The sequence below is a fragment of the Bidens hawaiensis genome, unplaced genomic scaffold (genome assembly GCF_021521415.1).
Source record: "Bidens hawaiensis isolate Kalapana, Puna unplaced genomic scaffold, B.hawaiensis_p1.1 tig00062358_1, whole genome shotgun sequence".
NCBI classification, from domain to species: domain Eukaryota; kingdom Viridiplantae; phylum Streptophyta; class Magnoliopsida; order Asterales; family Asteraceae; genus Bidens; species Bidens hawaiensis.
The window spans coordinates 49,266-63,076 of NW_027501196.1; the positions used below are offsets into that span (position 1 = coordinate 49,266).

The 13,811-nt window shown below is 34.3% G+C and overlaps 1 protein-coding gene and 1 long non-coding RNA gene across 2 annotated transcripts; both read left to right on the plus strand.

Annotated features, from left to right (window-relative positions):
* The first annotated feature begins 997 nt into the window (after positions 1-997).
* LOC143603664 (cytochrome P450 84A1-like) lies at positions 998-6,394 on the plus strand. Its single transcript, XM_077080405.1, has 2 exons — positions 998-1,889; positions 5,744-6,394. Exons 1-2 carry the CDS (start codon positions 1,002-1,004, stop codon positions 6,365-6,367), a joined length of 1,512 nt encoding a protein of 503 aa, XP_076936520.1. The 5' UTR covers positions 998-1,001; the 3' UTR covers positions 6,368-6,394.
* Positions 6,395-8,842: 2,448 nt separating this feature from the next.
* On the plus strand, positions 8,843-9,719 carry LOC143603663 (uncharacterized). Its single transcript, XR_013148106.1, has 3 exons — positions 8,843-8,942; positions 9,004-9,123; positions 9,546-9,719. It is a non-coding gene; the product is annotated as an uncharacterized LOC143603663 (long non-coding RNA).
* The last annotated feature ends 4,092 nt before the right edge of the window (positions 9,720-13,811 follow it).

Here is a 13,811-nt window from a genome sequence, read left to right on the forward strand (position 1 = left end):
AAATTGACCCACAATAGTTACTAACCAAAATATAAAGTTGAAAGCCAATAATAGGCGAGGAGTTGCATAAACGATATGCCACCAAAGCTTAGACGTGTTGAGATGGATTCTATATCATTGAGGATGCTCGAGGGAAACTTATAATAGGGATGCAAGAGAAAATGTGAGACAAATGGTAAATGTGTTATTATTATTTTTTAATTAGAGAATTATTTTGATGTATTTTTTTAATTAGAGAATTAGTTGGACTGTTCGCTATATCTTTAATGTTTTTAATATGTTAATTTGTTTTTTTTTTCATGTAAATGACCGGTGTTTTCATATTCAAATTCTAATTTGCATACTAACATATATAATTTGAAAATGCTCCAGATTTTTGTTCGCTTTTATGCCCTTAGAAAGGTTGGGCCATCCATGCCAAAATCAAACCATCAAACTGACTAAAAAATGTTTATGTCCAGTTTGATGAAACTAAAGCATTCAAAAAAGTAATAAAACCATTGAAAAAAAGTTTATGAATCTGTCGCTGACCCAGAGGACAAATACCAAGCTCTATAACCTAGTGATTATTAACTAAATAATTTAAGAATTCTGTTTTTTATATGCTCATGAACCGGTCATCACTTGCTAATCAAACGATATATTGGTCATCACTTGCTAATCAAACGATATAATATAATATATAATATAAGAAAAGATATATGTTACCTGACTTGAAAAGACGGCAAATGGTGTGATTCTAAGGTCTTCTAATTATTCTAAAGGATTAGAAAAGAAGTTATCCGGATTTATTTAGATGTTAAAGGAGATGCTAAATTAGTCAAACTTATGTGATTCATTTGTGAAAATATCATAAATAAATACAGATTGCAGACTCAAAACTCATTCAAACCACAGTGTACTACCCCACCAGTTATCAACATTCAACAACCCCAGCCTCTATGTGTATATATAAAACCCCTTAGCTCATTCTTTACATAGCAACCTTCTCTATAGTAACAATGGACTCCATGCCTATGGTACTTTACATTATACTCCCTCTCTTAACCCTACTCCACCTCTCCCGTTTTCAGCGAAAACCGCTTCCCCCTGGACCGAGAGGGTGGCCGATCATCGGCAACATGATGATGATGGACCAACTCACACATCGTGGCCTTGCGAATCTGGCTGAAAAATACGGTGGTCTGCTTCACCTCAAGATGGGTTTCAGCCACACCGTGGCAGTTTCCTCACCAGAGATAGCCAGGCAAGTACTTCAAGTCCATGACAACATATTTTCAAACCGTCCGGCCACCATCGCCATATCGTACCTCACATACGACTGTCAAGACATGGCTTTTGCCAACTACGGACCCTTTTGGCGCCAGATGCGAAAGCTTTGTGTCATGAAGCTGTTCAGCCGGAAACGAGCCGAGTCATGGGACTCAGTCCGGGACGAAGTTGATTCCATGATCAGGATAACCGCTGCAAGCACGGGTTGCTCGGTTAACCTAGGCGAGCTTGTGTTCGGGTTGACACATGATATTATTTATCGAGCGGCTTTCGGGTCGATTTCACATGAAGGAAAAGAAGAGTTTATTAAAATTTTACAAGAATATACCAAGCTTTTTGGTGCCTTCAACCTGGCGGATTTTATCCCGTGGTTAGGGTTTATCGACCCAGCCGGGTTGAACACACGTTTACCTAAAGCCCGGGCGGCTTTAGATGGGTTTATCGATACGATTATCGATGAACACCTAAGGAAGGAGAAGAAAGATTGTGATGATGCTGATAATGATATGGTGGACGAGATGTTGGCGTTTTTTAGTGAACTAGGAAGAATTAACGAAGGGGAGGATTTGCATAATGCGATTAGACTCACCCGGAACAATATCAAAGCCATTATTATGGTATGTTACCTCTTAAAATTTAATACATACATAGTTCTAATACATAGCATAAATCTAAGTTATTATTAAATAAATTGTTAATTCTTTTATCACTTGACCTAATTTTAAACTTTTATACTTACTAAATACTAAGAAATCATTTAAGTAATTTGTTTAAATATCTTTATTTAATAATTTACTACAATATGTTCTCTAAATAAACGAACTTTGAAACCATTCTATATTGGTGGAGTGACCAGGCTGATGAAGGATAAGAACCTAACCTCCTTGAGGTCTCAGGTTCGAATCTGGAGATTATCCCGAGTTTTCTATTACAGTGTATTTACTCCAGAGGGCTTGCTCTTGTGGAGGGTACAACAATGTCAAGTGACAGGTGGCTAGAAATTTTCTCAAGGAACGCCTAGCCAAACTCGGATGCCAAGCGTGGGTACGGTTAAGACAACATAGTCCTGGCCCGAGTGGGACGGTTGGGGCTTTCGACTTGGGAGCTGCGATCAACTTAACTATGAAATTCACCGTACAAAGAAAATAAACGAAATTTGATTATATACATATATGAATTTTCTAAGGTATGAATAATTAAACGTGGCATTCAACCACCTTTTCTTATTTAAAAAATTTTATGCTTCGGAATGTAATTGATTTAGATATGTGTATTATCGAAAAAAAAAGAAAAAAAAAAGAAAACAAAAAAGTAAAAGAAAAGGCAAAGAAAAACATTTTATTTAATATATATATATATATGATATGGTGAATGATGATCGAATATATTATAATTTACCAATATATATATATATATATATATATATATATAATCTATATATAAACGAAAACCAAAAAATCTTAAGTGTCGCGATGTGGTCGCTCCTCCTTTTTTTAGAGTCATCAGATTTGTTTGATTTTTAAATAGAGGCTTCTCATGCATTTGACCCGAATTTATGGGTATGGGTTTTACCAAACCCAGATATTCCTTAAACGGGTTATAACATCTCATTAAATTAAAATTTATTCTTACCAAATTATTGATGTAAAAATCCTATAAAATAGGATATACTAAAATTAATATCTTATTTATTTTAAAATATATATATATATATATATATATATATATATATATTATTTAAATTAAAAAACCAATTTGATAGTAAAAAAAATAAACGGGTCTTGGGTCTCATCAAACCATAAATATATTATTAACTTTCATAAATATTATATATAATTAAAAAACCAATTTTATAGTAAAAGAAATAAACGGGTCTTGGGTCTCATTAAAACTATATAGTTTTTAAATCGGTTATAACATCTCATGGTACCTCAACTTCAACAGGTTTGGTTACTTTAAATAATAGTTACACGTATACCCATAATTCAAAACCAACTATCATCGTGAATTTTTTCAGCAATAACTTTTTCAAATGTTAATATTTGTTAAGAAAAATAACACCATAAAAACAAGTATTTTATTTACTTTGATTTGAGTATGATATTGCTATACGTTTTTAGATTTATAAAATTAGCATGTTATGTGATTACCAATTAGAACGGCAACAACATGTCGAGTCGGGCGAGCTCGGGTCACGTGTAAAACTGGATTAGGGTTGTAATTCAAAACCAACTATCCTCATGAACTTTTTCAACCATAACTTTTTTAAACATTAATATATATATTTTTTAAAATACACAATAAAAATAAGTATTTTATTCTTTTTGAATTAAGTATGGTATTGCTAAACGTTTTTAGGTATATAATATTAGCATGTTACGTGATTACCAGTTAGAACCGGCAACATATTGAGTCAGCCGAACTTGGGTCATGTGCAAAACTGGATTAGGGTTGTAATATGTAGATACCAAAAGGGGATTAATTTGGTTCGGGTCGACACGGGTTCGATTCGAAATAGGTTACGTTAGAACAAGATTTAGGTTAGAATGATGTCGGGTCAGAACGAGTTTTTGGTCAAAACGACTTGATTTAAAAAAATGAGGGCACGTCAGAACAAGATTCAGGTTAGAATGATGTCGGGTCGGAACGAGTTTTTGGCCAAAACGACTTGATTTAAAAAAATGATTTATTTGAAATTAATGTATATTTCATCTTTGCTTCTTCATTTTCGCCACTGGTTTCGTGGATGCCGTTGTTTACATGTACCGAAGCCGATAAACACGTGTCTAGCGCCCCGTACCAGTAATCAGCGTAAATTACACAATCGATGTTAGTTAAGCATGTTTATTGCCGGCAACGTAACTTTTGGTGTTGATTACACGCGTATTGGCTTTGCAAGAGTTACTCGCATACTGTCATAGGGTGATGCATGTATTGACATTGATTATGTGTTTAATGACAGGTTACGCTTGCACTTTGCTGCATCGTGCGGTCACTCAACTAGTACACGTGTGTGTCCATATATGTTGATGTGACATGCACGTCGTATCTGATCTTCACGCTACTGGTCTCAATTGAATGGAATTAAAAAACATTGAATGGTGATGGGAAGTTTATGAATGATTCACAATCTTTCATTCAAATTTATTTTATTTTAATTCATTTTTTGGATTTTTATTTTTATTTTAATTACACAGTATAAAAATATTCATATTATTAGGTGTAGTTGGGATAGCGTGTGTTCAAAGTCACACACTCACACTAGGATATGGATAGATTTAGAAATCGCTACCTCTCTCACTAAACAACTAAATTTTGAAAACTCATTTCTAACTAATGATCATTGTTTAATTTAGGGATAAAAACGGGTCGGTTTGAGACGAAATTAGGTATTTTTAAACTCATACTGATTATTAAAACTTATTCTAAACTTGTCTCAAACCCGTCGGGTATTTGTCAGGTAATTAATTACTCATCGAATATCGAGTATACCCACGGATGTCAAGTATACCCATTAGCTTATAGAAAATCCACGTCATGTAAACTTGGCCTAAATCCAATGGGTATCTATCCGATTTTTAATAAAAATATAGCTAGTCAAGTAATCGATTACATTTGTAAAATAATTTTTGTTAGAATGGAAACTAAACCAATACAGTCTTCTTCTTAGGTTAGCATGGCCAACAAAGTCGAAAGATGCATGAATTAATTTATTTGAAGAGGCTTCTTTTTATATAATGATTTTCTGGTCGACGTGGGAGGAAAAATAAAATACATGTTTTATATTGGAACTGCTAGTATATTATTAACTTTTATACAATAGAAAAACAAAAAATTCAAAAAATAAATAAATATTACAAATAAATAACATCAAACGACCCCGTAATACGGGAATAAAAAATAGTATATATATATATAATTAATGTACTTAAAAAACTATTAAATCAATTTGTTTATTTATTTTTTTAAACGTTAACTACACAACTGTAGGAACTATTAATACACATTATTTACACATATCTAGGCTCTATGAATTAACCGACTTGTGTTTATATTTTTTAGAATTGTAGATGATTTAAAATGCATGAGAACTCGAGAGAAATAAATTTAGTACTCTTTTTAATATGTATTCAATATGTAAGTTATATATAAAAAGTATATATATTTATCGACCATTAAAATAGATGTAACGAACGTTATATATATGTTATACCCGTGTTCAAAGTCGATCCATGTATAGTACTATTATTATTATTATTAATTTTTTTAGATGTATACATATAATAAATAAGAAAAAAAATAACTAAGTTATTGTTAAATAGAACTTAATTGAGTTCTCAAATTCAAAAAATCTGTTCTCAAAGTATCCAGCTAGTATGTGTGTGTGAGAGACCTATTTATAACTTTTTATAAAAAAAAAATTAACTACGTTATTTGAAGCATATTAACATATTTAAATCATGATTTACAGGATGTAATGTTTGGAGGTACAGAAACCGTGGCCTCTGCTATTGAATGGGCTTTGACTGAGCTAATGCACACCCCTGAATCACTCAAGCGTGTACAACAAGAGCTATCTGATGTGGTCGGTCTTGATCGTCGTGTTGAAGAATCAGACTTCGAGAAACTCACCTACTTTAGATGTGTTATCAAAGAAACTCTCCGCATGCACCCGCCAATCCCACTCCTTTTACATCAATCTTCTGAAGCTACCGAGGTTGCGGGCTACCACATCCCTAAAGGCACCCGACTCATGATTAACGCGTACGCAGTTAACCGTGACAGGAACGCTTGGAAGGATCCTAACACTTTCAACCCGTCACGGTTCTTGGAAAGTGGGGCTCCCGACTTTAAAGGAAGCAACTACGAGTTTATTCCATTTGGGTCCGGGCGTAGATCATGTCCGGGGATGCAACTTGGATTATACGCATTGGAGATGGCTGTGGCTCATCTTCTTCACTCGTTCACATGGCAATTGCCGGATGGTATGAAACCAAGTGAGATTGATATGACTGATGTGTTTGGACTCACTGCACCAAAGGCAACTCGACTTGTGGCAGTACCAACTCCACGTCTATTGTGCCCATTGTATTAAAACTGATGTGTTTTACATTATAAAGAAAAGAGAAAAAAACATGAAAGTTGTATTTTTATGTATACATGTTTGAATTAAAACTGCTTGTATGCTGTGATAATGTTAAAATTTTATTTCTTCTAAATAAGACAAGCCTTTTGTTTTCAAATTTGCTGAACACATGTTGGTTTCTATTAAAACTATTTTACATAAGAAAAACAAGATTTCAAAATACTAGAAACAAGTTCAAACATAAAAAGTGATTGTATAGAGGTAGGGTACTCAAAAGATCCAAATACCACTAAGTAACACTCGCGGGTCAAAGGGGATCCCCTCATAAGCTACCTGCGGGTCATATAAATCACCCGCATAAGACAAAGGAAGAATATTTATATATCCTAGAGACTGTGCGCACTACTAGAAAAAAGGGCTTTCTTGACATGTGCACAATGACACGCGTCAATTTATGACATGCAATTATGCGTGTCATTAAAAAAGTGTCATAATTTTTGTAAAATGAAAGATTTATGACACTTGTTTTTGTGTGTGTCATAAATTGCAAAAAAAATTTCCTGTCATATAAACATGTCATCTTTCACTCAAAATTAAAAACTTAACTCTCGCGCCATATATGCTTTGTCAATAAACCTTGACCAAGTTTGACCTTTATTATAATAAAAAACTGCAGAACATCAATAAACCTTAACTTACACCATACGCAGACCTCTCAAATTACTACCACCACTCACCAGACGCATCACCACGAACGAATGCCGGCCACCACCACGAACGCATCACCACTACGACCTTCTGCCTGATTTTTTGAAGAATTGACGCAAAAGTTTGAGTTTATTGAAGGATTTTATCTTCTTCGAGGTAGATGTCTTCAATTTTACTTTATTCTACCATTAATTGGTTAGGGTTTAAACCTAGTTCTATTGCACTCTCAGAGTTTCATATCTTGCTTCTAATTGGAAACAGAGTGAAGTGAGTATTTAAATCCAAAAAGAAAAAATAAAGTAAAGAAAAACTCATGTCGCCGCTTTTAAAACGAAAATGAAAATTACACATTAGAGATTCTTCTTCTTCTTCTTCAGCTGCGGCGGTGACTTTTTCATCACTGGTTAGTCTCTCTTCATTATTTTATTTTATTATTATATATCAAATTACTGTTTTCTAACCTCACCAAATGGGTACCGGCTTTCTTCTCATGTTCAATTTTGGCTCATTAATATTTGTTCTCTTGCTAACTTGTGTTTGGTCTAGAGCACATACTTGTTTTGTTATATTATTGCTTAGAGATGCATAATATATGTTTGTTTAATTAGGTCAGAGGAGAAATAAAAACTGCACACCAGGTGTTCGACGTTTTGCGCCAATGAGTTTTTCGACTATCTGATCGTATACCTCTTTATGGAGATGCCATATGTAATGATCAAACCGGATAGAATCTTCACATGGCCGTTCCCGCGAATCCCTAAAAACTTTGGGCTGGAGTGAGTAAAAAAAGCGGGTCTCTAAAATATAAAATCGTATATAATCCAAATAATAGTTGTCATAACAATAAACAAAACAAAACTATCAAATATCACGTTTTCAATTATGTGAAAAATTATCAAATATTATATATGATGATATTTTTGTGGTAGATTATATGTGATTCTTGCTTGCTAATGTAATGGTATTGTTAAATATTAGAATACTTGTATCTAATATTAAACTTTTTGCAATTTATAAATTTTTCATCCCATTAATATATGTATCATTTAGGTTGTAAATAGAATCAGTGAGCAAATTGTGGAAAAACTTTATTTTGACTAAACATCTGAGTCAGCAACAAAGGGGATAATTGGCTTATCCATTGATGCATCTGCTGGCTTATTCTATGCATATGATGAAAACTCAATCTTTCAGGTTTGCATTATAAGTTACATTACACATATATACTTTTTTGTTAAAAGTGTTCACTTTTGAGAGTCAAAATAGGTGTTGGTAACGGATGAAGGGCGAGATATGTGGAAAGTGTATATGGACTTAAAGGAATATGCTGCTGCTTTGGCAAATCGTTCTGATCCTTACCAGAGAGACCAGGTATATTTAGAACAGGTGTCGTCAGTTATTTTCTTGTAAATAATACTGTATAATTTATATTGATTTACAATATTATTGGCTCAAGTGATTTGTGTATTGCATGCTGAAACTGCCTTTTCATCAGGGGACTTTTTTAGAGCAGCATCTTTCTTTGCTAAAGTGAGTGATTATTTTCATTATTTTTATTATTCATTTGATTTCTCTTACTTCACGTTATAGTTGAAATAAGTAATTTTTTTCAGATCAACCATGCATTGTCATTTGAAGAAATCACATTGAAGTTTATAGGCATAGTGAACAGGTATATACTGTTTCATTCTATTAGATTTGATATAAATTACATTAATGCCATCTACATGATGAACACATTTATATAACTTTTCATTGTTTATTGAAGTGTGCATTAAGGACGTTTTTATTACGGAAGCTTGATAATATTGGGAAATATGATAAATTTCAAATAATGATGATATCTACATGGGCCACTGAACTGTACCTTGACAAGGTTTATATTAATTTGTTTTATAATTCTTCAACTGCATATTTTCATTTATATATTGTTTCAGATCAATAGATTACTGCTGGAAGATGACTCACCCGAGAAGTGTACCGAGTGTGGTTATTACGTCTTAAATTTCATGAAGGAGATCGTTCATGAAGGACTTCAGATCCTCGTTGATAACAATGTAAGTGAAATTTATTTATTTTATTATTTTTCTGTTTTATTGTGGTTTGTATACCCGTTTTAGCTTAAAGGGCAAATTGTTCATTTGGCCAATCGATTCAGATGATAAAGTTTAGGGGTATTCATGGTTTTTACCATATCAAGTTTTTGCTTCAACTTAGGTTGGGGGATACATGGCTGCAAATAAAAATATATATACATAGAAAGTGTTTTTTTTATTTGTTTCACACTGATGCAAATAAAAATAAAAGAGTTATTTGTTACAATTAGATGAAGTCCTTTTTAGTATTTGCTGCAAGTGTCCATTAAATATTTAGGTATTTCTGAATACTCAATATTAACAGTGGGTTATTTGTAATGGTTATCTTCACTCAAAGGGGTGTTCTTTGACCTAACGTATTTTTTGTTTAATTTTCAACTTAGGTTGGGGGAGGCAAACACGAATACACAAAGGCAGATTTCTATGCGGTTCAAGAAGATTGGTCGGCGTATACGACAAAGTTTATATTTTGTTAGTGATATGTATTATACTAAATATTAACCGATACTTTTGTTAACTTGGGGATTATATGTAATCTTTTGATTTAGGATGTTTATGGAAATGAAAGGCATAGGTTTTTTGCTGCTATATTTTAAATTATTAATTTAAATATTATTAATTATGCAAAATAAAAATAATTTTTTTTAACTTGAGGATTATATGTAATCTTTTTTTTTAAAATTAAAAGTTATAAGATGACATGCATACATTAATGTCGTTAATTGATGTCGTAAACACCAGTATTGAAAACGCGTCATAAATGCATTTCAAAAACGTGTGTCATAAATGCGTGTCATTAAATATGACACGCAGAAAGCGTGTCATACCCAATTTATGACAAGGGCTTCAATGACACATTTGCGTGTCATAAGGATCCTTTAATGACACGCAATGCTTGTCATTGAAGGCCATTTTTCTAGTAGTGGCGGGAAGATCTAGACGCCCTCAGAAGATATCCGCAGGGTACTGTTTACACCCGCAAGGATGACCAGAAGGCAACGTCATAGAACAACTGTGATTACCCAACTTAATTCTAAAAGATTTACCAAGATCCTTTCTTGGGAAACACGTGACCCTTCAGCCAATAGAAGGACACCTAGATAGGTTGTTACAACCGTGCACATGGCCAGGTTTATCTCGTCCTATCATATACGGACACGTGTCCAGGTTGTTACAACCATGTACATGGGAGGTATCGCTCAACCTATTACATGAGGACACATGTCTAGGTGGTTACAAGGGCAGATTCTAGAATGGGACAACTGGGCCGATAATATTCCCACATCCTTCGGCTATAAATACCCCACAATCTCCATGAGGTAACACATTCACTCTTCACTCTCTACTTTCAATACTTAAGTACTTTATCTTCACCGGAAATTTTACTTATTCTCACGCCGGAGGGTGGTTACGGGAAGACCCCCTCTCTTGTCCTTCCCGTAACGAGCTCACCGTGGTTGTTTTGCAGGTTTCCTGTCATTGGACTTTGGGAGATCGTGCTCGTGTCGTTAGTCGGTTTATACTTTACCGATACCATGTGGACTCATTGGATCTAAGCCCGAAAGGGATTAGGTTCACTATTTCTTCATTGGCGCCATCCATGCTTGTGTTAGAACTGTGAAATTTTTTGTTGGTTGTTGGTTCGAACGATATGAGTCAATTTCTTGAGGGGCCGACAGAAACTCCTATAATTGCTAGACGTACTACTGATTTCGAAGTACACGGAGGTCCTACTCCAGGTGACTTAGGACGTGTCACGGTGGAAACTCGCCGGGCTCGTACGGAATTGGGTCTGGAAGACGGATCTAACAATTCTGAGCCGGTGAGAACCCACCGTCGTTGTTCCAGAGCTGGAGGAGTCCTATCACCCTAGGACTGGTTACGTATCCAGCAGGAGAATGTTGTAGTTGAGTACGAGCGCATGGTTCATGAAGAGCGAATCCGTGCCCGTACCTTAGCTTATGATGAGTCTCCCAGGAGGACTCTATCCCCTCCCATAACTGTGCGGAGGAGTTAGATGCGTGAAAGCCTGCAAACTGAGGGATTTCTTGGAAATGAATTTGTTAGGAGGAGGCATGATCCTCCTCGTATGGTCATACGCCCACCCTCCTACAGAGAAGACTTTGAAAGTTATGATCTGTCACCGTCTGAGGGTTATCAGCTATTACAGCGGGGATAGCAGACTTCATGGACAGGAGGGAACTAGTCTCCGCGTGCGGTAGTTCGCTATACCGAATACCACAGTGATGCGGAAGAACATTTCACCAAACCGTATCGTCCCGTCTGTCACACCCCGACCAAAGGAGGAACATGCCACGGCGTAACGTATTGATTAGACAGTAGCTCGAAAGACACTAATTAAAGTGACAATAATTATTTAATTCATTAATATCAAAACAAGTACACAAATTCAATAAACAGAACAAATACATCATAATTATTGTTTGAATAAATAACCTATGGTAAAACTAATATCTTCAATCCTGATCAATGTAAATTACTTGTACATGTAGCATGTATAAAAATAGAGTTTTTCAACACGAATGTTGGTGAGAATACATAAGTTTTAGTTGAGATACATATATAGATAAAACCACAATTCATATGTAAATGATGAGTATTACTATTTCTATGAAAATGTAAACAACTAAATAGATGTGGACCCGTTCTTATTGATACGAAATCAATGTACTTGGGTAAATGTATGATCATACTAGATGAGGATAGATGAGGATGAGATACCAACCACCAAATATAAAATAAACAATTAAGCACATAGATCATTATCATAGAGCATGCAATAATCACACATAAACATATATTGAATTGTGTTATGAATAGATAAGTAAATAAAATGAGTAATTTAAATAGGGTATACATGCCACCCCTAAAACTTAAAAGATGAAAAAGAGGGATATGTATACTCACCTTCGAGATAAGGTAGATGATAACAGGGAGTTGGGTAAAGTGAACAAGTTAGTTAGATTCCGCGACGAGTCCCGACGAAACACCCTAGTTTCATGGTACAACTAAAATAAATATTCGGATGCTAAAAAGAACAAGATTCGATAATAAGGGTTTACAACGGATTTGGGATTTGTAAAGAATTAAATATATTTTATATACATTTTGTATAAGTTGAATAAAACGTAACGATTAATTATTCTCACAAGTGATTTTTAACTATAAAATTGCAAATATTTAATATATAATTATGTATTTAAACGAAAAACTTATTTTGATGGTCGGCTCGTTTAGACGAATAAAACTATTCTTAGTTTAATTCTCTTTTAACAATTTAGGTTTAAATCTAGAAAACATAAATATTATAGATATATGTAAAACCTGCATGCTTATATTTACAAGAACGGAAACATTAATCGAGATTTATTTTGAAGGTTAAACGAGGTTTGGTTTGATAACCGAGTGAGAAATGATATTGATTTACAAACTATTATTAAAGGAATAATTTTTTAAAACAAAAACAAATAAAATAATATTAAAAACACAAAACTAAGTACCCCAGGGTTCGAACCCGGGTCCCTGGGCGGGTCAAAGGTTTAACGCAACAGAAGAGATAAATTGACGAGTATAAATATTCAGAATCCCAAATCAGTTCCCAACCCTTTAAGAACCCTAAATCAAATAAGCCCCAAATTGACGAGTATACACCCTCTGTTGAATCAAACTAACAAAGGGGTTTTAATATTCAACAACAACCGATCACAACCAATATATCAATTACCTTAAACGAGCATGAATTGAAGGATAATGGCGAGTTAGGGTTATTGGCCACGAATGGTTCAAATGTCGATATTACACGGCTCCTAGGTTGCAATTGGTTTAGGGTTATGATTCGTAATGGTCTGAGGAGTGTGGGTGCAAGTTTAATTGAATTTTAGACGAGTATATATAGGGATTAGGGATTAGTTTAGGTCGCGGTTCATGATGAGCGAAATTGGTATACCAGGCTGTCATTTTCCAAGATTAAACGAACAGGTAAACGCGTTTTTGGTGAATTACTGATTTGGCAATGCGAATCCCCTAATTTTCGGCGTGTATTACGAGTCAAGAAAGCAAGGGGGGGGGGTGCTGCTCGACGGGAATAAGAAAAGAAAAAAAATAACTTTTAAATAATTGCATTGTTGGTCCCTGGTCTATAGATGTGGATTCAAAAGTTAATCAAAGTTGGCTAGGGGTTGATTTTGTACAATCTTATAACTAAAATCAAATAAATAAATAATAATAATAATAAAAAAATTCAAACGAGTCGGGTTTTCGGGTCCGAAAATTGACGAATGCTACAGTATTCAAAACTTTTTGAAAATTTCGTCCCGAAATTATAGAAAAGCATAACATAAAGAAATAAGGTAAGTGTCAAGAGATTTTTCTTATATATATATATAAAATAACACCGATCTTCAGGTGACCCAAATAACGCTACAAACGGAAGGCATGATAAGGGCACTTATATATATGATGTACCAGCGGCGTATCCACCATGCCCTTATCACATCGATATTTGTACCATTACCCAAAATCACCCTAGGTTCCGAGTTATAACACACAACCGCATTCACCATGAGTTCCATGCGAGGATTTCGATAATTATGCGTGCACTCATAATTATTTAGATCGTCGCTTGATGC

Bases quoted from the DNA above. Each gene is read 5' to 3' on its own strand.
- LOC143603664 (XM_077080405.1), top strand. From the start codon at position 1,002: ATGGACTCCATGCCTATGGTACTTTACATTATACTCCCTCTCTTAACC. The intron at 1,890-5,743 runs GTATGTTACCTC...CATGATTTACAG, and splicing joins ATATCAAAGCCATTATTATG to GATGTAATGTTTGGAGGTAC.